Consider the following 25,919-nt stretch of genomic DNA (forward strand, 5'->3'; position numbering starts at 1 on the left):
ATAGCGTTATTCAGTGGTTAACATGGCACACGTTGTTAACAAAAGCTCGAGATCTAGGACACAGATCACATCCTCTCTGAGTGACTTTTTACCACTTTGCTTACATGGTACTTTTTTTAAAATCAGATCCCTTTTTCATTAGGAACAGAGATCAACATTATCTTCAATAAGCATACATAAAAGAGCGCAATACAATACACAGCGTTGCTCCCCACCCCTTCTCCCCTGGAACAAGTCAAATATATTCCATGGTGAAAAGTTTCAAGGAAGAATGAAAAGTACAATGACATGGTACAGAAGTTATCTCATAGATATAGACGTGGTCTGCATGGGGGCAACAAAACATTCACCTCCACCCTCACTTATCCCCCAACCTGCTTGAGAGCTCGTCACAAATCAAAGCAGTATTCAACACCTCAAGGTAGTGTTTGATGGGACGCCATGGGCCCCAAATTGTTTCATTCTTCTTCCTATATACTGACTTTTCCAAGCATATTTTTAGGATATTCTTGAATTCTTGGATAGTGAATGGACCTACCGGTATCAAGTGGAAGGCTATAGTCCTTAACAAGCAACAAAAAAAAACAATCCAACTGGTATCTGCAGTTTAAGCAGCTCCTAAAGTTTACAGAAATGTATTTCTGCCATGTTAGAAACTGTTAGTATGTGTATGTTTTTATAACTACCCCATAAACCACTTTAGTCAGACCACTGTGCAATGCAAATATGACTAGGCTACAGAGGAGTATGCCTAAAAAGTTTGTTTGCTGGGCTGTGTGGATGTTTTTTAATTGAGATTTTATGTATAGATAATATATTATCATTACTAGTGCTGGAGATGACAATTCTATAAGACAAGAGGACAATAATAATATTTTGGGATTTCCAGGATTGTGTTTTAATCATCAAAGTAACAAAGAGAAATCTCATTTTGTAATTACAGCACGGTACACAGTGGACTCCCTCGAAATGCATTCTGTGCAGGTGTGTGCATGGAAAGGTAACCTGTGCCTCTAAGCCCTGCCACAGGACGAGCTGCAGAGCGGGGGGAATCGAGGCTGTAGCTCCTGGGGAATGCTGTCCATCATGCGTGGGGACAGGAGGTGAGTGGGACATGATTTATTATTAATGTATGTGCTCCATCATTATATAATGTCTAATATGCTTCATTGGATAATAATCTAGTATCGTATAGACGTGTGCTATATCCTCGCATGCTACACTGTCCTAAAAGCAAAAAGAGATTGGACCAGCTCACCTCCATGCGAGTGCAGTGCTCGAGATCCGGGCTGGAAACCCGAAACAACAATGGAAAAGGCGTGGATAGATCCGGGTGTGGTATTAGCGATAATCGTTTTAAAGAGAGGGTTACCCGGCATGGCTACTCAATCTAAAAATAGACCATTTCAGTTACTAGATCCCCCCCAAAAAAATACTCCAAGCAAAACTTTCAAATAAATTTTAACTAATAAAAACACTGATCTTGTTACCTTTTCCACAAATTACTCCTTGGAATATGAGCAAATTGTCCAATTAATACGGAAATACTTACCTATTTTAGAAGATGAGCCCCCACATTAAAGATGTTCTCAGCAACGGCTGCAGATATGTAGCCAAACGTGGGGGTACCCTAGGTAATCTGCAAGCACCCTCGATGTACGTGTCTCCAACCTAGTAAAACTCAAAGCTGGCTAAGGCTACTTTCACACTGGCGTTTTGACTTTCCGTTTGTGAGATCCATTCATGGCCCTCAGGTACTTGAGTGATCAATCCCCTGAGTGATCCATTCATGGCCCTGACTGGCTTGAGTGGTCCTTAATTACTCAATGATGGAAAATAAAGCAAAAACTAGTCCAGTGACGCTGGCCATATATATTAGATTGAACAGCCAATCATCTGGTGAATGACCATTTTGTTTGAGGAGGCCACCCCCCCTTGAGTGCCGCAGCTGTCTTGCAGTTTACTAAGAACAGAGCTGTGCACTGTATAGCAGTTGTGATTTGAATGGGACTAAGGCTACTTTCACACCTGCGTTCGGGTGTCCGTTTGTGAGCTCCGTTTGAAGGGGCTCACAAGCGGCCCCGAATGCATCCGTCCTGCCCTAATGCATTCTGAGTGGACGTGGATCCGCTCAGAATGCATCAGTCTGGCAGCGTTCAGCCTCCGCTCAGCAAGCGGACACCTGAACGCTGCTTGCAGCGTTCGGGTGTCCGCCTGGCCGTGCGGAGGCAAGCGGATCCGTCCAGACTTACAATGTAAGTCAATGGGGATGGATCCGTTTGAAGATGACACCATATGGCTCAATCTTCAAACGGATCCGTCCCCCATTGACTTTCAATGTAAAGTCTGGACGGATCCGTTCAGGCTACTTTCACACTTAGAAATTTTTTTCAACTATAATGCAGACGGATCCGTTCTGAACAGATCCAAACGTCTGCATTATAGGAGCGGATCCGTCTGAGCAGACATCAGACGGACCCGCTCTGAACGGTAGTGTGAAAGTAGCCTAAGCTGTGACTAGGCCATGTGACCTATGACTGTGACATCACATGGCCTAGGAAGAGGGCTAAGCGCTCATGGAGCACTGGCCTCTTCGCATCAGCTCATCGGCGGACCTCCGCCAATCTCATTTTGATGACCTATCCTGGGGAAAGGTCATCAATATGTAAATCCTGAAGAACCCCTTTAATTGCACAAATGGTGCACACCTTCGTCTTGCAGGACTAGTGAGCACTACAACAATAGCCAATCAACAGCCCTGTAAAAAATGAAATGAAATCCAGTGGGGTCAGACAAAAAAAAAAAAACAACAGTGATGCAAGACAAAAAAAAGTTTATGGAGTATCTACATGTACAATAAGGATCTTGGAACTTTGATCACTATATGTAACACCCTCCAGCACTGCCTATTGGAAAATAGGCTTTTTATCCTTTATCTCCTTCTAGGTATTCTGTTTTCTCTTTTTTTGTAGATTATTTGTGGCATATAGTTGAGCTCCCTATGATATCACGTAAAACAATCTATGGCTACTTCTTTGCAAGCTAAATAGTATGGAGGACAATAGAGTAATAGGACCAACAAGTCCAACATGGCTAGCCCCACCCACCCTTGCCCTTTCAACGCTGATGGACAGCTTTCTCCGCGTGATAGTCAGTGGCGGTAGTGTACAGAGGGCTTCTTCCTCACAGCATGAAGCCGGCGTCTCACCTAATAAATGATAAATTTCACAGGAAGTGCATTGTAGACACACATAACAGAGACAATACTTAAATTATGCTACGCTCAGAAAAGGAAGCATAAAGGTGATGATGGATTCCCTTTAAATAAAGTTTTGTGATGTCATAAAATTACTGCCAAGAGTGGTAGTGGAAAGTGTGTCTAGTCCTCTGAATATACCTGAATGCTTGACTGGCATTGAATGATAGGTTCTAAACACTGTCCTTACATCTGGATTACATCACTATACGCTGACAGCTCATGGTTTCTTTTTTTTCTTTACATCGCTACATAGTTAATACGGTTGAAAAAAGACATAAGTCCATCAGGTTCAACCAAGGGATAGGTGGGGATGCGAATCCCAGAAAGACTCAGATTTCTACAGGTTTTCATAAGCATTAATGTTGTTTACTTTTAAGAATTCATCTAAACCCTTTTTAAAACTGTCCACTGTTCCTGCTGTGACCATGTCCTGAGGAAGTCTATTCCACAGATTCACAGTTCTTACAGTAAAGAAGCTTTGACGCTTCCGGAGACTGAACTTTTTCCTCTCCAGTCGGATTCAGTGCCCCCTTGTCTTTTGAGGGCATTTTACATCTCTTCTCAAGACTAAATAAATTCATTTATTTTAATCTTTCTTCATAACTCCATGCCCCTTATCAGTTCAGTCGCTCGCCTCTGTACTTTTTCCAGCTGTAGTGCATCCTTTCTATGGACTGGTGCCCAGAACTGAACTGCTATGGCTTGAGGTGGGCAGAAATGTAGTACACTTGTTGAGAGACCTATTGAATAGACATTTTGAGATGTAACCTTCACAGTGTGTGCTACTGACATAAAGCAGAACCGTACTGTTTTATTTGCCTTTGTATGTTCACGACACGGTGTCATTGACAGCGCTCCTTGACTTTATAAGATGCATATTATCTTTTTACATGTTATAGAGTCCTGCTCTCTTGATGGTGGTCTTATGCTAAAGGATGGAGAGGAATGGAAGTTGGGACAGTGTTCAAGATGTACCTGCAAGAATGGGGTGAAGCAGTGCCTAGTAGCTGATTGTCTTCCCTTGCTATGCGATAAGGTAAGAAGTCTGGGGAGGATGGACCGTTGAGCAATCATTGGCTGTACAATTCAGTCTTCAAACCTAATACACATCACCATGTTTACAGTGATGAGCACCTCAGGGTATGGCTTGGCAGCTGGTTCATGACGCGTAAAACAGTTCCTCCGTCGATCCAATGGAGCTTTCCTTTAAATGGAGAAAGTTTTACCAGTTTGTAGAGATCATCTCTCTTTTGGGATCACCCACAAACCGCTGATGTCATGTCATTGCTCAGTTTTTTTGCCACTTCATTGAAAGCAAAGCATTGCATAGCACACATTTAATTCAAAGGATACTCAAGGTCCTTCAGAGCTGCACTCAAGTACATTATACTTACCGCTGCCATTCTGCCGGTGAATATCAATTAGAGGATAATGGTGTATACTGAATCCTCCTAGGGATAATTGCGTTATATAGTCTGAGACCTATGTGTTGGGCGTCTTGGTACAGTGGATGACGAGAGGTTAAGAATGTGCTGTACCTCACAAAGTGTGTATAGTAAAGGAATTGTGTCACTCCAGACTTGTCCACACAAGCCTGACAGTCAGTTGGGGAAAAAAAAGGGTTTTTTTCTGCATTTCTTCCTTTTTGTAACTGACAGGTAAATATACAACATAATTATATTTTTAGGATGAAATGTTGGCTGTCGTTCCTGGAAAGTGTTGTCCTGAGTGCCTTCCAAAGTCATGTACTGTTTCTGGAAAGACCTACGAGGTAATTCTTTTCATTTCATTATAGGTAACTCCCTATATTTTTACTGAAATGATTTACTGTAGTAATATAGAAAAATGTAATAATTGGCTGACACAACCCGTGTCTACACAGAACTGCAACATTATCTAGAATAGTACAAAACCAGAGGCAGCAACCTCATGTGGGTAAATTCATATGAGGCGAACATGCTGCGGATATCTACCAGAGAAATTTACAGCACAACACAGAACAAGGCAAATCTCATCCACGTGTTGCAAGATTTATTAGCATGGAAACTGCCCTGCAGTGCAGAATTTTGAGTCTTCAGCAAGTTAATTTCTGCCTTGCATTGATCATGGATTTTTTGCAGATTTTCCAAATTGACTTCAAATGGGAAGCCAAAACAAAATCTGCATACCATTGTTGATTTCACTGTGGATTATCTGTGGATCCACAACAAAAGGTTACATGGCCCGATTGTCTGGCAGATTATCGGGAATGAACGTTGCTGTGAACGCTTGTTCCCGACAATCTGCCCACCTAAATGAGCCACCGATCCCCTGATTAACAAGCAAAACGCTCATAGATCGGGGTGATCCTGTCATTTGTGCAGGCACAGCAATTATCGTTGCTGGGCAGCAGATCGTCAATGCAGCTGTATGGGGATGAGTGATCGCAATAGTGATCCCTCGTCCTCATAATGTGAAGGATGTAAATGCAGAACTTCACCTCCACAGAACGAGAAGCTGACTGTAGGGAAGGAACGCTTCCTTCCCGACAATCGGCTGCTCCTTGGCCTGTGTAAACGCGCCTAGTCTGCAACTGCAGATTTTAAGTCCATTGGCTTTTTTTCGCCTTCTTTTATGATTCTACACTAAACTGTGCACTAAATCTGCACAGTTCAGGGTGGATCTGTCTTTCGTATTTTCCTGTAGATTTTTTGTGAAATTTACTGTGTAAATGATCCCGAGCAAAACTGACCCATGTGTATTTTCTCTATCACTAAAAGAAAAAAATACCACATTTTATGTTAACAGTTTATTTAGTGTTGCTGTGATGAAAATGTATGGATGTATGCTATTTACCTATTCAGAATATTAGATAATCTTTATTCCCTAAAGTTGCTTTAGCGATGAAAGGAATTGTATAGTTAATACTGTAAACTATCTGTAATTGTTAGATCTGCTGCCAAAAGTACATTACTACTGCAATTCGGCTTGATACCATTGCAGACATTGCCACTAAACATCATCAATTACAGCCTCTTACCACCCTAGAGGCAGAACAAGTGTCAGAAGCCTCTCTAATGAAACATACAGTGAGCCAGCAATCATATGTATCCACCAGAAATGTCAATTATTGGCTTAAAAAAGGCCATTATTAAGGAATAAGAGAGAGGCTCTTATGTATACCTGTTTTATTTGATGTGTAATTTGTGGGTTGTCAGCTCTCTTGATTTCTTCTGCCCTCAGATATGGTTTTTCTAATGAATCCCAAATTTTCCATTATGCCTGACTTTGCAGAAAGAGAGAGTGTCCTCTGCACTGCTCTGTTCTCCTATGTGATGAAGCTTGAGCTCGTCTCCCCTCTCTGCCCTGTCATCTCACTCGCCTGTCAGCTCTTACGTGCAGGAGGCAGGGAGACCAATATGAAGCTACAATACATTACATATAAGTACAGTCGTGGCCAAAAGTTTTGAGAATGACACAAATATTAGTTTTCACAAAGTTTGCTGCTAAACTGCTTTTAGATCTTTGTTTCAGTTGTTTCTGTGATGTAGTGAAATATAATTACACGCACTTCATACGTTTCAAAAGCTTTTATCGACAATTACATGACATTTATGCAAAGAGTCAGTATTTGCAGTGTTGGCCCTTCTTTTTCAGGACCTCTGCAATTCGACTGGGCATGCTCTCAATCAACTTCTGGGCCAATTCCTGACTGATAGCAACCCATTCTTTCATAATCACTTCTTGGAGTTTGTCAGAATTAGTGGGTTTTTGTTTTTGCACCCGCCTCTTGAGGATTGACCACAAGTTCTCAATGGGATTAAGATCTGGGGAGTTTCCAGGCCATGGACCCAAAATGTCAACGTTTTGGTCCCCGAGCCACTTAGTTATCACTTTTGCCTTATGGCACGGTGCTCCATCGTGCTGGAAAATGCATTGATCTTCACCGAACTGTTGTTGGATTGTTGGAAGAAGTTGCTGTTGGAGGGTGTTTTGGTACCATTCTTTGTTCATGGTTGTGTTTTTGGGCAAAATTGTGAGTGAGCCCACTCCCTTGGATGAGAAGCAACCCCACACATGAATGGTCTCAGGATGCTTTACTGTTGGCATGACACAGGACTGATGGTAGCGCTCACCTTTTCTTCTCTGGACAAGCCTTTTTCCTGATGCCCCAAACAATCGGAAAGAGGCTTTATTGGAGAATATGACTTTGCCCCAGTCCTCAGCAGTCCATTCACCATATTTTCTGCAGAAGATCAACCTGTCCCTGATGTTTTTTTTGGAGAGAAGTGGCTTCTTTGCTGCCCTTCTTGACACCAGGCCATCTTCCAAAAGTCTGTGCGTGCAGATGCCCTCACACCTGCCTGCTGCCATTCCTGAGCAAGCTCTGCACTGGTGGCACTCCGTTCCCGCAGCTGAATCCTCTTTAGGAGACGATCCTGGCGCTTGCTGGACTTTCTTGGACGCTGGAGTCTTCTTAACAAGAATTGAACCTCTTTCCTTGAAGTTCTTGATGATCCTATAAATTGTTGATTGAGGTGCAATCTTAGTAGCCACAATATCCTTGTCTGTGAAGCCATTTTTATGCAACGCAATGATGGCTGCACGCGTTTCATTGCAGGTCACCATGGTCAACAATGGAAAACCAATGATTTCAAGCATCACCCTCCTTTTAACAGGTCAAGTCTGCCATTTTAACCCAATCTGCCTGACATAATGATCTCCAGCCTTGTGCTCGTCAACATTCTCACCTGAGTTAACAAGACGATTACTGAAATGATCTCAGCAGGTCCTTTAATGAGAGCAATGAAATGCAGTGGAAAGTTTTTTTGGGGATTTAAGTTAATTTTCATGGCGAAGAAGCACTATGCAATTCATCTGATCAATCTTCATAACATTCTGGAGTATATGCAAATTGCTATTATAAAAACTTAAGCTGCAACTTTTCCAATTTCCAATATTTATGTAATTCTCAAAACTTTTGGCCACGACTGTACACTGGAGAGTCAGCACACACAGATTGTACAGGCAGTGTGAGTCAGGTTTATATAACTGAAGCTAATAGCTTTATACAATTACATACGATGGGCCAGATTTATCATTAGCTCAAGTCAGAATAATGGAGTGAAAAAGTCGCAATTTTTTGCACAATCACTTAAACTGCGCAAAAATTTGCGACTTTTATTGGCTCTGTACTATGCTCGCCAGTTTTCTGAAAGTGGGCATGTTTTCTTATGTAAATGAATCTCTAGACAGATTTACTATTGCGAATATTTAAAAAGTCGCAAAAAGTCGCAAAAAAAGTCGCAATTTCACTCCAGTGAGGACCATGCTTATCTTATGCGACTTTTTGATAGAACACGCGACTTTTTCGTAAAGACGTGCAACTTTTGTAAAGCTGCTTACTGATGGATAAACTGCTACCGTCAAACCACATTTATTACAGTCTTAAAGGGCCGATCATAAATTTGACTTGGCTAAAACTGACTTTAGCCATATGTGAAAATGGAGTGAGCTGTCAGAGTAATGATAAATCTGGCCCTATGTCTGCACTCCCGGTCCTTTATATAGGGGAGACATATCTTCAACAGAATACAGGGATATACAGAGGGAGGGGAGGGTAATTAAAGGGGAATTGTCACCATGATCTCAAGCTATTATCTGCAATAATAAAAGAGTAGCACTGCACATAAAGAGTCCAGATCACTATTTTTTTATTTTCCTACTGACCCATGTTCTCCCACCATCAGCATTTAAAGCTACACTGAAATGCATTGTCAGGACTGCTGCCCATGCAGAGTCCTCTCCATTGTGTTAGCATGGCACAGCGGTCTGGACTGTGCATTTCAGCACAGCTTTGAAGGCTGGGAGTGGGAGAACATGCGCAGGTGTGGGTATGGGGCCAGTAGGAAAATGAAAAAAATAGCAATCTGGACTCCTTTCCTGCAGTACTATTCATCTATTACTGTAGATAAGAGTTCAGAATCGTGGTGACAGAATTCCTTTAAGTGCCTCGTCCAGTAGTTTGTGCGGCAGACTGAGATCTACTCTAGCTCATAGCTGGTGTACATTTCACATTTCAGTCATTATTTCTGCCAGTTTCCGGCATAAATGATAAGTATACTGGTGCCAATGCCTTCCCCCCCTCGATACAAACCCTTTTTGAAGAATTGTGCCACATAAATCTAGTCATAATGGCATTTAAAAAGTCGCAAATCCTAATCTTTTTCGTAGTGGGATGATAAATCTCCCCAAAACTTTGGAAAGCTTTAGACCTAAGTGTTCATTACTCCCTATACAGTATTTATAACCTACTTTTGGTATAGTTTATGGTATTATTGGATGTCGTGCGCTTCACTAATGGCATTCTTTCTGCTTCTGATATATTACATGAATCATGTTGTTAACCTGCCCTGTACTGAAAATATACTGTATATTAAAGGAGGCCATTTTAAAGGCATATTCCATCCAAGAAGAAAGAAAAAAACTTCCTATTAAACTTTTACAGATTTGTTTCCTGAAAGGCGACATTTGAGAATGTGTGCTGCCCTTAATTGAGCTTTGGCATCTTCTGTGTTTGTGTGTGTTTGATCAGTCAATTAAATGCATGAACTGGGACAAAGCAGTCCTGTTCTGCCATCCTTAATTTACAAAAACAATGGCTAGAAATATTGCTGCTTTTAGGTTAGCCAAGTGGGATAGCCCTTTGAAAAGCCGTGTTATCCCTGGCAAGCTGCAGTTATAGAGATAGGAATGCGGTGGGGGTGGTGGTAGTCATAGTGCCCTTACTTCTTCAAAGGCCTGGCTCTAATTTGCTGAGAAAGGCCATTTTTCTCGTTAATTCCTCCTCATGGAAAATACTTGATGTAGTCGTGTTTTGCATTGGTGGCTTATATATGCACTGTGCTGTCAGATACCTCAGCTTATAATGTTGCTGGAACATATGATACCTTTTATATTACTAAATAAATAATAATGCTGTCCTCTAGCATTGCTTGACCTTTTTTTTTTTCAGGGATTTGAATGCAGTTACTGTATACTGGATTAAAGGGATGCTCCACTTTAAACAATCTCTTCTTGTTAAAGGATCCAGTTGACAAAATGTAGAGAACAAAGTGCCTATCCAATGGGACACCTAGAAATAAGTCGTTATCTGTCAAGAAACCTGCAGCACCATCACAGGGGGAATTAAAGGGGTTTTTCACTGGAACAATACTTATCCCCGATCTACAGAGTGCTGTACTTGGCTATCTTCGGCAGTGCCATAGAGTTGAATGCAGTGCCATGGAGGAGCCACATACAACTGTGGCTCCACTAAAATAGGGAGACATGGGACCCCTTTTCTCATGATCGGCTAGATTCCTAGCAGTCTTCCATTCCTCATGTAATAGTGATTCTGGAGCATCTATACTTATCATTCTATGTTGTGCCATTGCTCTATTATTCATTCTAAAGGTTTATTAATTGCCAGAAGTCTGCAATAAAGGTCCAGCTGGGTGCTACCAGCTGGTGGTGTGCACAGTCTGACAGTGGCAGCATTGATTGGATAGTGTCAGGCTGTGTAGGGAAACAAAATATGTAAACTATTGGAGGGCACTCAATTATCTGGAAACATCAATATGGGGTGTCAATAACCTCATTTAATATACAGTGGGATGCGAAAGTTTGGGCAACCTTGTTAATCGTCATGATTTTCCTGTATAAATCGTTGGTTGTTACGATAAAAAATGTCAGTTAAATATATCATATAGGAGACACACAGAGTGATATTTGAGAAGTGAAATGAAGTTTATTGGATTTACAGAAAGTGTGCTATAATTGTTTAAACAAAATTAGGCAGGTGCATAAATTTGGGCACTGTTGTCATTTTATTGATTCCAAAACCTTTAGAACTAATTATTGGAACTCAAATTGGCTTGGTAAGCTCAGTGACCCCTGACCTACATACAAAGGTGAATCCAATTATGAGAAAGAGTATTTAAGGAGGTCAATTGTAAGTTTCCCTCCTCTTTTAATTTTCTCTGAAGAGTAGCAACATGGGGGTCTCAAAACAACTCTCAAATGACCTGAAGACAAAGATTGTTCACCATCATGGTTTAGGCAGGGGAAGGATACAGAAAGCTATCTCAGAGATTTCAGCTGTCTGTTTCCACAGTTAGGAACATATTGAGGAAATGGAAGACCACAGGCTCAGTTCAAGTTAAGGCTCGAAGTGGCAGACCAAGAAAAATCTCGGATAGACAGAAGCGAAGAATGGTGAGAACAGTCAGAGTCAACCCACAGACCAGCACCAAAGACCTACAACATCATCTTGCTGCAGATGGAGTCACTGTGCATCGTTCAACCATTCGGCGCATTTTACACAAGGAGATGATGTATGCGAGAGTGATGCAGAGGAAGCCTTTCTCCGCCCACGGCACAAAAAGTGCCGCTTGAGGTGGGCTAAAGCACATTTGGACAAGCCAGCTTCATTTTGGAATAAGGTGCTGTGGACTGATGAGACTAAAATTGATTTATTTGGCCATAACAAGGGGCGTTATGCATGGAGGAAAAAGAACACAGCATCCCAAGAAAAACACCTGCTACCTACAGTAAAATATGGTGGTGGTTCCATCATGCTGTGGGACTGTGTGGCCAGTGCAGGGACTGGGAATCTTGTCAAAGTTGAGGGACGCATGGATTCCACTCAGTATCAGCAGATTCTGGAGACCAATGTCCAGGAATCAGTGACAAAGCTGAAGCTGCGCCGGGGCTGGATCTTTCAACAAGACAACGACCCTAAACACTGCTCAAAATCCACTAAGGCATTTATGCTGAGGAACAAGTACAACGTTCTGGAATGGCCATCTCAGTCCCCAGACCTGAATATAATTGAAAATCTGTGGTGTGACTTAAAGAGAGCTGTCCATGCTCGGAAGCCATCAAACCCGAATGAACTAAAGATGTTTTGTAAAGAGGAATGGTCCAAAATACCTTCAACCAGAATCCAGACTCTGATTGGAACCGACAGGAAGCGTTTAGAGGCTGTGATTCCTGCAAAAGGAGGATCTACTAAATATTGATTTCATTTCTTTTTTGTGGTGCCCAAATTTATGCACCTGCCTAATTTTGTTTAAACAATTATAGCACACTTTCTGTAAATCCAATAAACTTTATTTCACTTCTCAAATATCACTGTGTGTGTCTCCTATATGATATATTTAACTGACATTTTTTATCGTAACAACCAACGATTTATACAGGAAAATCATGACGATTAACAAGGTTGCACAAACTTTCGCATCCCACTGTATATAAAAACTGACATAAAACTATACATACATAAAATAGTGCAACATGCACCCGATTGAACCTAAAACCTATATGGCGCAAACAAACAATATATGACCGCAAGTGCAAACTGTGGACTTGATCCCAAATGGGCAGTCCGAGTCCAACTACAATATCCTGAGGAGATATAGAATGATATTGGTCCGTGTGTTGGTCCGCACTCAGTAGCCGTACATGGCGTAATAATAATGTATAGATGGATACAGCCCCGTGGGGCAAAGTACGTTACCCCTCTTCTTAGGCTGGATAAAGATGAGGGAATGTCCTTGCTCCGCCGCTCGGATTCACATCGGCGTCCCGTGTGGTCTCTAGGTCTAGTAGGCGGCGTCCCACGTGACCCGGCGGCACACCACGTGATCCACGCGGCTCCTTGGGGAACAAATATGTATGTTGGGTCCTAAAATCCGAACCGTGCAATGTCAATAATGCACAAATCCAATCAGCGAGGGTCCAGGGGGCTGCCTTTGGATGTCGGCACCTCAAGGACTTGAGCAGGAACTTTGCTGTCTTATACCGGATGCGTTTCGGGGATCAAACCCCTTCCTCAGTGGTAATGACAGCATCTAAATTCAATTTACCTTATATACCCTCCATTCATTCAGCGAGGGATTCTGGGACCTCAATCACATTGAAATCCCGGTGTGGACCACTTCTTGAGACAATGTTCTTGTTTTTCACAACCGCTTATGCGATATTAATACTTTTTCTGTGCCATTAGGTCCATTCTTGCAAACGTATATATAATATAAGACCACTTGTTGCGCCCATGCACAATAAAATTATTGGCTTTAGTATATGTTATTCGTGGGAACCCTGATAAAAAAAAGGGCCCAAAAGTTTGTCTTCTAGGAAGAAATGCCAATATTTTCTAAAGATCCGCTCTACCTGTTTGTGTTGTGTATGGCAATGGTTACTAAGGTTGTGTATGGAATGGTAGAATGAGTCTTAAGATTTCATTCTGTTGTGTGGTTTTATATGCAATATAATGCTTATTTATGTTGCTTCAGGTCATTTTTTTTTAGCAATATTCTATGTTTTAGCATCATGGTCCAACAAACGCACCCGCACCGCAGAAAACGCACCGATACCGCATGTGCGTTTTTTGAACACAAGAGACGCGCCTATACTACACGTGCGTTTTTGGGGGTGCAGTTATATGGGGCAACTAAATATTGCACATTTGAGGCTTATTTAGCTATGCTATGTCGTCATAGGTTGTCCTGATGTTATTTTATTATGCATGGGCGCAACAAGTGGTTTTATATTATATATACGTTTGGACCTAATGGCACAGAAAAAGTATCGATATCGCATAAGCGGTTGTGAAAAACAAGAACATTGTCTCAAGAAGTGGTCCACACCGGGATTTCAATGTGATTGAGGTCCCAGAATCCCTCGCTGAATGAATGGAGGGTATATAAGGTAAATTGATTTTAGATGCTGTCATTACCACTGAGGAAGGGGTTTGATCCCCGAAACGCATCCGGTATAAGACAGCAAAGTTCCTGCTCAAGTCCTTGAGGTGCCGACATCCAAAGGCAGCCCCCTGGACCCTCGCTGATTGGATTTGTGCATTATTGACATCGCACGGTCCGGACTTTAGGACCCAACATACATATTTGTTCCCCAAGGAGCCGTGTGGATCACGTGGTGTGCTGCCGGGTCACGTGGGACGCCGCGTACTAGACCTAGAGACCACACGGGATGCCGATGTGAGTCCGAGCGGCGGAGCAAGGACATTCCCTCATCTTTATCCAGCCTAAGAAGAGGGGTAACGTACTTTGCCCCACGGGGCTGTATCCATCTATACATTATTATTACGCCATGTACGGCTACTGAGTGCGATCCAACACATGGACCAATATCATTCTATATCTCCTCAGGATATTGTAGTTGGACTCGGACTGCCCATTTGGGATCAAGTCCACAGTTTGCACTTGCGCTCATATATTGTTTGTTTGCGCCATGTAGGTTTTAGGTTCAATCGGGTGCATGTTGCACTATTTTATGTATGTATAATTTTATGTCAGTTTTTTATATATATTAAATGAGGTTATTCACACCCCATATTGATGTTTCCAGAAAATTTTGTGGCCTCCAATAGTTTACATATTTTGCATCTTTCTTTCTGGATTTGGGTGGATCCGTGGAGTGAGCACCTTGTCCTTTGGGAGTGTTTGGGGTGAGCCGCTGACATTTTGGATATCTGTGTAGAGAAACACCCCCAGCTGGTAACACCCAGTTAGACCTTTATGGCAGACGGCTACAATTCATTGATGGACTTTTAATAGGAATAATATAGGATGGCACAGTACAGAGTTATAAGAATAGATGCTCCATAATTGTCATTACTTGGAGAATGAAAATAGTTACTAAAACAGACATGTCATGGTAGGCAATAGGTAAAGTGTAAATGTCATTTCAGTTATTTTTAATATAGTTTAGGGACAGGGATGTTGAACATTTTTGTAATGCATGTTATTAGTTAAAGATGTTTGTAGAAAATGGGGTGTAAAGAGTCTTCTTAGCTCTAAGTTAATATGGGTTAAGTCTTCAGCTTTCTACTTAGTGCTGAAGCATAATGTCAGGGTGATGGGCAGTGATTGGGTACATGTACATAGTCAGGGACTGGGGCAGTGACAAGAGGCTGCTGGAAGCCTCTGTACTAGAGATAAGCAAATTGATTCTTCTCCAGGCATCATGCCCAGCCCTGTCAATCTCCTGCCTGCGCCACTGCTCAAGCTCAAATCTGGAAGAATAGCGGCGCATGCGCAGTAGCTGTTCCCAAAGCCGAATTTGAGTTTTGCAGGAGATTGACATGGCTGGGAGAGGTGCCCGACTATGTCAATCATATGGCGGGTGGGCATTTCTTCACCTGTGGGAACAGCCCCTCAAAATTGAAGAAGTCTGCCAAATGAGACAAATCAATTTGTTCATCTCTACTCTGAATATTGCACACAGGCGTCTTCAGTAGAACTGAACACAGAAGACAGACTCTCTTTAGCAACACTCAGAGCTTTACTAAGAAGACTCTTTACACCCTGTTTTCTAGTGCAAAAATACCATCTTTAACTAAGTATATTACAAAAATATTTAACAGGTTGCATACAAAGGTCCGTTTTCTAACACCACCAATTTAAGTGGTTTTTACAATGTAATGTCTATATATTTCTTATACAGTATTATAGTGTGTGATGTTATGTGCACAGTAGGCATCTGTTCTACATAAATAGGAGAACATTTCTCCAAAATTGCTTTTTAAGACAGCATTTTCTAATCTATATTCCTTGCTCCACTTTGGGTGATAATTCAGGACCCGTTAATTTAGGGTTGTGTATTGTATTAGTCATTCTGTAGCATGTCCTGCTTGTTCATTTCAGTTGAATGAAATGAGTATCATCTCATAGTGATTTATATTTGTCTTCTGTTTATTTAGCATGGCTCACAGTGGAAGAAAAATTCCTGTGCCACCTGTATTTGTGACAGAGGTGAAGTGAAGTGCCATACACAGACTTGTCCCTCACTTTCCTGTGACAAGGTAATGTAACACATGACAAGCTGTCTTAAAGGGGTTGTCTAGCTCTTTCCACAATGGGAGTTACGGACATATCAGAGTGACAGCCTTAGGTGGCCCGGCACACGGAAACAGCAGAGCCGTGGGTAAGGGTACCCCTTTAACTTGACATAGCGTACATCTGAGGGAGAGTGGCAAGATTTTTTTTTTCCCTAGCAGAATTGTGCTGGATCTGAGTGAAGAAAAAAAACTCTGTATGCCTCTGTGTACCTCATTCCTTATTCCCAAGCTGTACAAAATGTAGCTGTAATATAGCCATGTGGATATAGCCTAATAGGGAGCAGTCATCGAGAAAATATATTCTCTTCACCAGATCCCCGGGTGTTGTCTGCAAAATGCCAGCACCATCTGGACCACCTGTAATCTGAGCTAAATGGTATAAATGCCTGTAAGCACATTGCGCCATCTCATCTCATGTCTCCATGGATGCCACTGGAAGAGTACGCATGGGTTATTTCATTTCCCTGATGCTACTTTCCAAATTGCTGAGTGATTCAGTGTACCTGCACATTCGGCTCCATCAACAGGGTACATGCACCATTTACTGTACCTGAATCAACATTGATGATGATTTACAATTGAACAATCAAAGGTCCTCCTAAACTGAACCTTCATTGGATAATTTCAGTTTAGAATTGAAAAGTCAGCCTTAAATGGGTTTTACCTCCATCACCTATCCACAAGACAATCGGCTCCTACCCCCCCCCCCCCCCCCCCCCATGTAAACAGCACTTGGCTATTTCCATGTACAATACTCAACTATCCACTGTGGATAGATGATATGTTTTAAATCGTAGGAGAACCCCTTTAAAATTTGAAGTAGCATTTTTAGAGTGCTCAAAGTTTCAGAGCAAGGGACAACAATTATCTATAAGATGACGGAGTCACTTTTTGTAGCCCTTGCATTCACTGGGATGATAGAGTTTGTAGGACCTTTCAGAATCAATTTGACTGTGAAACAGATTTTAACTTAAAATACCTTCAGACTAGAAACTAAACTAAGAGAAACAGACATGAAAGAATTAAGTTGCAAAAATATGACTGACTGAGACATTCTTTGTTTGCAGGGCCAGAGCAAAATGAAACGCTCTGGACAGTGCTGTGAAGAGTGTGTGTCCTCTAAAGGCAGCTGTATGGTGGATGGATCCATCAAGTACCATGGAGAGCTCTGGAATGGAAGTCACTGTAAATTCTGCTTGTGTGACAGAGGGAAAGTACTGTGCCATCCAGCTCAGTGTTCCCAAGTAGAGTGCTCATGGGTAAGAAGGTTCCTACTGCTGTAGTCTTATTATGGTGGCGATCCTCTATATATCCTTACTAGATATAACTATGCTAGTTACAAAGCTGTTTTGCCATGATATCTGCTGATCTAGCATAGAGCTTACTAACACTTGGTAAATATTGTCTTAGTTACCTATGTAAGTCTACTTAGTTGATCGACAAAACTCTACCTAATTATGTGGCGAACGCTAATCTCTGCATTTCATGGACCACACGAATAGCATTCCTTTTCTACAACTCTAAAGAAGAACACTGACCCTTGGCACAACCTTGCATGATTTATTTTGGGAAATGTGAAAAAATACTCACTTCCACCCAGCTGTCAAGAAGGATCTTCTATTTATGATGATGGTCAAATGAATTACAGGATGTGCTATAGATAGTTATGGGTCCGCATGTAAAAATATATGATTTATACATAGCTCACTTAGTATATGGGATTTTCTCAGATGTCACTGGGATGTTCTGTTCATGAAGTTTTCAAGATCAAATGTAACCCCCTTCTTTGGTCTTATGGAAGAGAATGTTAGCAGTTCCAAAATAGATGTGAGGTTAGACAATATTACTAATACTATCAATCTCACATGATGGTAAAGTTCATGAACTTTTTTGAACATCGAAATGACTTCAAGGAAATGTGTTAGGCTTGAGGGTGGCTTGAATTAGGTTGACCTCAGAATTAATAGTCCAAGCTTCAGTGTGTCCTTGGTGACTGGCATTGTTGGTAGCCACCACAAGAGGAAAAAAACGAAACGCTTTAGAATGCCATGTGACATTGCCCATCTCAAATTAGGAGATTTAGGAGTCAACTTCAGTCTGTGCATCCACATGTTCCTCCTGTGCTCTAGTCCAGCAGGTTGCAGTCTTAAGTTTTTATATAGGAAACCATACATCAGTTTTTTTATGTTTTGGTCCCATCTGTTTAATTCTCAGTGAGGTTTCTGTTTCTGACGTGCCAATATTATTCACATATTGTAAGCCGTTGCTTGCAGTCCAATAGAAAAAGAAATCCAGCTCACCTGTGATATGTGGAATGCATGGACAGCAGCACTATTAGCATGAGTATTAGTATACTATTAGTCCAGCGTCCACAAGCAACCTACTAAAATACAAAACTTTTATTTTACCTTCTTTAAATAAAAAAATGCAGGACAACTGCATTGTCTACGCATTTCGGATCTAGAAATATTAATTCTTACTCATCGCATAGTCATAACAAGATAGTATATCACTGCTTATACTTAGCAAAGCTGATTTTGTCATTTAAGGATGCCAAGATGGTGCATTTGCAGTCATATATAATGCATTGGATTACAAATGATTCAATAACCTATGCCAAATCACAAGCTGTCCCGAGCTCTGCTGTATCTGCTATATCTGTTAGGAAACTATTTTGATTTGGTTTTCTCTATGGGTTAATGAATAATGTGCTGATGTACTACTCTACATTTTAGGCTGCTTTCACATCAGCGCTTCTTATTTATGTTAATCTGCTTCGTTATAGGAGCAGAAAAACGAAAATAACAGAAGTGACAGATTCGGCACATAAATGATACAAATGGAACTAACTGATCCCATTTACTATCATGGGAACATTCAATTTCCAATCAGGAGAATTTTTTTTTTTTGGTGGAAAAAAAAAAGTCCTGCGTGCCGGACTTTTCTCTTCACCATTTTTGACAATTTTTGTGATGGAAGCCCTGAACGGAGCTTCCTACGCAGATGTGAAAGGAGCCTAATCCTGTTAATGAGTTTTCATTCACACATATCAGCGATATGACTAGAAACTCAAACGTAGTATAAATGACTTTAGTAGGTCGCCATTGTTTTCAGATGGTTTATGTTTCCTGCTTGTTTAATTGGTTCTACCAGGCACTGAGAAATGAATGCAGTTTGAGCTGTAAATTCCCTGCCTCAGGATTGTAAGAACCAGTATGCATTATAAAGTCCTTGCTGGAAAACCTCTCGTAATGGCCTGTATGTTTATATAGTAACAGGAGTGTCAAACACTTTATCCAGAGTTATTTTCTCTCATCCATGTGTATAAATTAACGGCATGATAATGGTAAGGTACAATATGTATTTATGGTATCAGCTCTTCCCCTTATCCTCCTCCAAACATTCTTTTGGTGGAATATACTGAAGGCTGCTCCCATATAAAGCCCTGCTTATTTGCTTCCACTATCTTATTTTACATCCTACTCTTCTGGCACTCGTTTCACTAAGCAAAGTTATGGTTCCATTTACTATGTCTGTTGAATGTCCTCATTCATATAGCGTTTGATCTTTTCCTTAATAGCATTTTTCCACCACTCCATTTTAATCTCTTATACTAAGTCTTGTGAATTGGTGGTTACACCTTAGCTTTACATTTCACAGACTACACTGATAATCAGACATGAGCTTATCTTGATATATATTGTATATCTAGCCAGAGAAGATTGGGTAGCGCAGAAGACTATATAGTTCACACTGTGAGTTTCCACCATGTCTGAAAATCTGTAGCTGAGTTAATGAGAAATAAAAAAAATGGGTTAAAAATAAAAAACTAAGCATTAGTCAACTCGCCGAACCTCCACTGTTGCTACCTCTCCTACGGCCTCAGAAGCTCCCTACTTCCTGGTCTCAATTTGACACACAGGAAATGTCTGGAAATGCTGTCACTGGCTGCAGTCAACAGCGTACCAGAAAGTAGAGTCAGTGGGGATCAGAATAGTGGTGGAAAAGTGGATTGGTGGTTGAGTAATGCTTATTTTTTTTTATCTCCCCCGAAAAACCGATTTAAGGAATAAATTGTCTCCCACAAACATTTTATCTGAATCAATTCTTCTCATCTCAGTGTTTATTGTTTTTATTAAATAGAAATTTATACGTTTCAATCTTTCCCCTTTCTAATTTAATTGTTCACTAAGGAGGTGTTATTAGTGATTGATCGCATTCTCTGTGTATACATAGATGGCTGTTAGTCACTGATAGTTGTACACGGGTGACATGTTATCAGTGATTGATAGCACTCTCTGTGTAAGTGTGTATACAGAGATAGCTGTCAGTCACTGATAGCTGTACATGGGGAGGTGTTATTAGTGATTGATAACATTCTCTGTGTGTGTATGCATACATAGCTGTCAGTCACTGATAGTTGTACACAGGTGAGCCATTATCAGTGATTGATAGCATTCCCTGTGTAAGTGTGTATACAGAGATAGCTGTCAGTCACTGATAGCTGTACATGGGGAGGTGTTATTAGTGATTGATAACATTCTCTGTGTGTGTATGCATACATAGCTGTCAGTCACTGATAGTTGTACACAGGGAAGGCGTTATCAGTGATTGATAGCATTCCCTGTGTAAGTGTGTATACCAAGATAGCTGTCAGTCACTGATAGTTGTACACAGGGGAGGTGTTATCAGTAATTGATAGTATTCTCTGTGTAAGTGTGTATACAGAGATAACTGTCCTTCACTGATAGTTGTACATGGGGGGAGGTGTTATCAGTGATTGATAGCATTCACTGTGTAAGTGTGTATACATAGATAGCTGTCAGTCACTGATAGTTGTACACAGGAGAGGTGTTATCAGTAATTGATAGTATTCCCTGTGTAGGTGTGTATACAAAGATAACTGTCAGCAACTGATAGTTGTACACGGGGTAGTTGTTATCAGTGATTGATAGCATTCTCTGTGTAAGTGTGTATACATAGATAGCTGTCAGTCACTGATAGTTGTACACAGGGGAGGCGTTATCAGTAATTGATATCATTTTCTGTATAAGTGTGTGTGGCAGACTCAGCTGATATTCTGATGTGTATGGGGAGCTCTTTACTCTCTCTGACAGATGATGTTGAGGGAGAGAAACATTGGAAGAAATAATTTTTTTTGCCAATCCTTTTATTTTCTCCGCTCTCCTCATACAATACACAAAAATGTTTGACAGTTGCAAACTTGTATCCGTATAGGGAAGCCGAGAGGGGGTTTGGGAGACATCGGCTGAATGTTAATTTGGCTGACAGCCATTTAATGTATATGAGGGCCTTTATTGTTATTCCGTCCTGATATTACAATAGGATGACTGTTGCCTATGCCACCAGTGTTCATGGCGCAAGCTGAAAAGTAACAGGAGTTGTCAATCTATTTGAGGGTTGTGCTGTCAGGGTGCAAACGGCAATATTTCAGGAATTTTAATGAAAAAAACACCAAAAATGTTTCAATTTATGAGTATCCTAAAAGTTTGAATTAAACAATGCACTATTTTCCCTTTAATGGGGTCTTCCACTGAACAAGTGTCACCAGGTCAGGTTTCAGCAATAGGATTAGTAAACTAAACCCTGAAAATAAATAAATCATACAAATACATTTAATCCATATTGCACACATAGCTATGTCTACAAGGTGCTTCTCCCTCTGCTGTCATAAGCAGATTAGGAGAGATCTTACAGATGAAGCACTTTGTCTTTCCCCTAGTCCTCTCCCATCTTTGGCTACAGAACGGCTAGCTGAATGTGCTTTAAAGTAAAAGTTATCCCAGCCCCATCCTCCTACACCTCCTGCCTTATGTGCACTAGCATGAGAAGGAGGGGGTAGTAGAAGTGGCTGCAGCCTGAGAGAACGTTGCACTGCTTTTCTAGTTTATTGTTCATGGTCTGCAATTGTGATATCTGATTAAACAAGAGCAATTAACAAAGACACATAAGGAGAATATGTTATTTTATTGTTCTTTTTTAAATTTTGGATTCTGGCTTTAGTTCCCCTTTAATACCCAAGTCAGGAGTATCATTTTAATTATTTCTTGGGTAATTAAATGTCTAAGCAGTACATTATTATACTGTACACCATGTTTATGACATCCAGATTGGTTTTCTACATATATACTATATGAGTACCTTGTGTTAGTTTGCAACAGTTTGTGAGTTCTTTTTTTCTTCGTGAGATTTGTGCTCATTATCAAACTTGCAGTTTGTATTAACCTCTGGTGTAGATATCAGGCTTAAATGCAGATAACAGGCTTTCCAGCAATGTGCTGAGTTTGCTTTTCTTTATGGAGAGCCTCTAAATGCTACTCCTTAAGATAAATAGAGTCAGATCTTTAAATTCCAGATTTTCTTTTTTGTTTACTGGAAAACTGACATCACTTCAGCAAAAGAGCATTCTTCTTACTGCAGCAATCTGCCTTTCTTTATCAGGGTGAAGAATTAGTACATTTCGAGGGAAAGTGTTGTGCGGAATGTGTGCTGAGTACCAGCTACTGTCTTCATACAGAACATGGCAAAGAGGTAAGATGGACTTAGTATTTTCACTTATACCTAGATATTTGGCGCTGGGTGAAATTTCAGGATGAACATAAAATGCACTCTAACCTTTACAGGTAAACTTAATGTCACCTTCTCTAAACTTTTGAATGGACATGTCCAACTGTTCAATGTTTCAGTACTTTGCCCACAACTTTCTGTTTTCTAACAAGCTTAACGGCAAAATTCACAACAGGTGTTTGATCCATGAATAGGGATGAGCGAATTGACTTTGGATGAAACATCCGAAGTCGATTCGCATAAAACTTTGTTAGAATACTGTACAGAGTGGGAGCTTTGTACAGTATTAGAATGTATTGGGTCCGATGAGCCGAAGTTATTACTTCGCGAAGTAATAACTTCAAAAATGAATTTCTACTGTAAAAAAACCTTTTACCGAACCGTTTACATCAGCGTTGTCTGCGTCATCGTCTTGCATTGGTCAGAGAGCATCTACACTCGATGAGGGTAAGTCGATTCACGCTGAGCAGAAATTGCGATGTTGGAGACATGAAGGAGAGCGCTATGCATCAGTCACTGTTCTCACCAGATAAGTCTTTGGTGGTGGTGTTACAGTGTAGGCAGATGTGTCTAGTCAATACAGAACTACCCTATACTTTGTGAATTGTACAGTGACGAGCCCATACTACTTGAATAACAATGCGCCAGCTCATCGAGGTCACATCATTAGGGAATGGCTGTTGGAGACTGGGAGACCTCAAATGGAGTGGCCGTGTAGAGGTTCCTAACTCTGTACCCCAGAACCTCAATGACCTGAGGGCCACCCTTCAAGAAGAGTGGGATACCATGCCTCAGCAGAGAATATGTCGACTTGTGAACAGCATGAGACGTTGTTGTCAAGCTGTAATTGATGCTCAAGGCCACATGACAAGTTATTGAGACATTGACATTTTTTGTGGGTGTATACCCACCACTATTGTTGGCTTTTGTTTCAATAAATTGTTTAAGATGAGGAAATCACCATTGCATGCTTCTACTTAAATGCCCTATTTTCATGATATAATATTACTGTAGCGTGAACTTTTTACGTTTTCTATAAATTTCACCCGAAAGCCAAATATCCTTAACTTTTTGTGAGGAGTAGTGTGTGTGTGTGTGTGTATATGTATATGTGTATGTATATATATATATATATATATATATATATATATTGTGGGGATTCGCTATGGTAGTTAGGACTAGCAGATGTAGTATAGAGGCAAAGTACACAGTTCTTGAATCAAACAGCGATGTTTCCAACAAATTGCAGATAAGGTGTATCAAAAAACGCAGGTGGCTTGGTGTTTGTTCACACACAAGGAAAGTCCATATACAAGAAAAAGTCACCTTTTCTCCTGGGTGTTAATTCACACCCTGTTAGCAGTTCAACCTCATCAAGTTCACAGGCGGTCTGAGTCCTCCAGCCCGGCTCAAATCACAAATCCCAGCACAGCCCTCAGTTCACAGCACACAGACTCCTGAGCTCCACTGTCAGAGGGAGGTAAATCCACCACACCTGGCAGTGCTGACTAGTTTTTTATGCCTGGCAAAACCTGGCCTGGAATTTGGGGAGTAGTCACTCACCCAGCACTTTGACTACTCCCAGTAAGAGCCGTCCTGGATCAGCTATGACAGTCATGCTAACTCTCAAGGTGTCAATTAGCAGTAGCTGCTGCTGACACATAAAATACTGACTTTTACTTCACCGAGGCCAGGAACCTCGGTGACACATACCTTCCATCCACGATGATTCCAGGTACCTTCTTACAATATATATTCAGCTATTGCTAATTGACACCTTGAGAGTTAGCATGGCTGTCATAGCTGATCCGGGATAGCTCTTACTGGGAGTAGTCAAAGTGCTGGGTGGGTGACTACTCCCCATGTTCCAGGCTGGGTTTTGCCAGGCATGAAATCCACCCAGCACTGCCAGGTGGGGAGGATTACCTCCGTCTGACAGTGGAGCTCAGGAGGTCTGTGTGCTATGATTTGAGGGCTGTGTTGGGAACCGCGGCTTGAGCCGGACTGGAAGGCTCAGATCCCTGTGAGGGCGAACAGGCGCCTAACGCCTGCCTGTGGACTTGACAAAAGCAGAACTTTCAACAGGGTGTGAAGTAGCACCGAGGAGAAAAGGTGACTGCTTTGTATACTTTTCATGTGTGTGAACGATCACCAAGCAACTTGCGTTTTTCTTTTGGTTTCTCGTGTGAATAAACACTGATGTTTTGAACCAAAAACTTGTACTTTGTCTCAGTGCTGCACCCGCTAATCCTAACTACCAGAGGGAATCCCCACAATATGTATATATATTATAGTTCTGGCATAATTTTCTGCAAGATGAAACAGGCCAGTTGAGTACACAGGTGGTTAACGTACAATCTGGCATTTGATATGTATACAATAAAAGAGTCAGCATATCAGGCTGCAGGTGGACTTTGTAAAGTGTTACACACAGTTACATATGATAAGGACTGCTATATTTATGCTACAAGCCAGATAAAGGGCTAATGCCCGAACTTCATTACTACTAATACTAAGGAAAGGCTCATGCCTGAAACATTGCTACTACTAGTACTACTGAACGATTCATGCCCGAAACATTGCTGCTGCTGCTACTACTAATACTACTGGAGAGCTCATGTTCAAAACATTGCTACTACTAATACTACTGAAATGCTCCTGTCCAAAACATTGCTACTACTAATACTACTGAAAGGCTCATGTACAAAACATTGCTACTGCTAATACTACTGAAAGGCTCATGTCCGAAACATTGCTACTACTAATACTGCTGAAGGGCTCATGCCTGGAACATTGTGACTACTCATATTGCTGAATGGCTCATGCCCGGATCATTGCTACTAATAATACTACTGAAGGGCTCATGCCTGGAATATTGCTGCTACTACTAATACTACTGAAAGGATCATGTCCGAAACATTGTTACTACTAATACTACTGAAGGGCTCATGTCTGTAACATTGCTACTACTAATACTACTGAAGGGCTCATGCCCGAAACATTGCTACTGCTAATACTACTACTACTACTAAATATGACCTATTCATGACCAGTTGTCCTCTAGTGGTTGTAGATATTGAGTGCCTGCCATCTACAATTCAATTCCAAATGTTGAATTTTGCTTGGCTTTGTTAGTGAAATAAAAGGTATTCAAATGGAAAATCTGCCATAAAAGGTAAATTCTGAAAT

The 25,919-nt window shown here is 41.1% G+C and overlaps 1 protein-coding gene across 1 annotated transcript in view; it reads left to right on the plus strand.

The window, feature by feature from the left end:
* Positions 1 to 25,919, plus strand: part of FRAS1 (Fraser extracellular matrix complex subunit 1) — a 487,428-nt gene that overhangs the window by 198,261 nt on the left and 263,248 nt on the right. Inside the window, exons 5-10 of the mRNA XM_040418026.1 lie at positions 944 to 1,103; positions 4,159 to 4,295; positions 4,947 to 5,030; positions 16,005 to 16,106; positions 17,210 to 17,401; positions 22,605 to 22,694. Of these exons, the coding sequence (XP_040273960.1) occupies positions 944 to 1,103; positions 4,159 to 4,295; positions 4,947 to 5,030; positions 16,005 to 16,106; positions 17,210 to 17,401; positions 22,605 to 22,694 (765 nt within the window). The remainder of the gene's footprint in view (positions 1 to 943; positions 1,104 to 4,158; positions 4,296 to 4,946; positions 5,031 to 16,004; positions 16,107 to 17,209; positions 17,402 to 22,604; positions 22,695 to 25,919) is intronic.

Source organism: Bufo bufo, chromosome 2 (assembly GCF_905171765.1).
Source record: "Bufo bufo chromosome 2, aBufBuf1.1, whole genome shotgun sequence".
Lineage (NCBI taxonomy): Eukaryota > Metazoa > Chordata > Amphibia > Anura > Bufonidae > Bufo > Bufo bufo.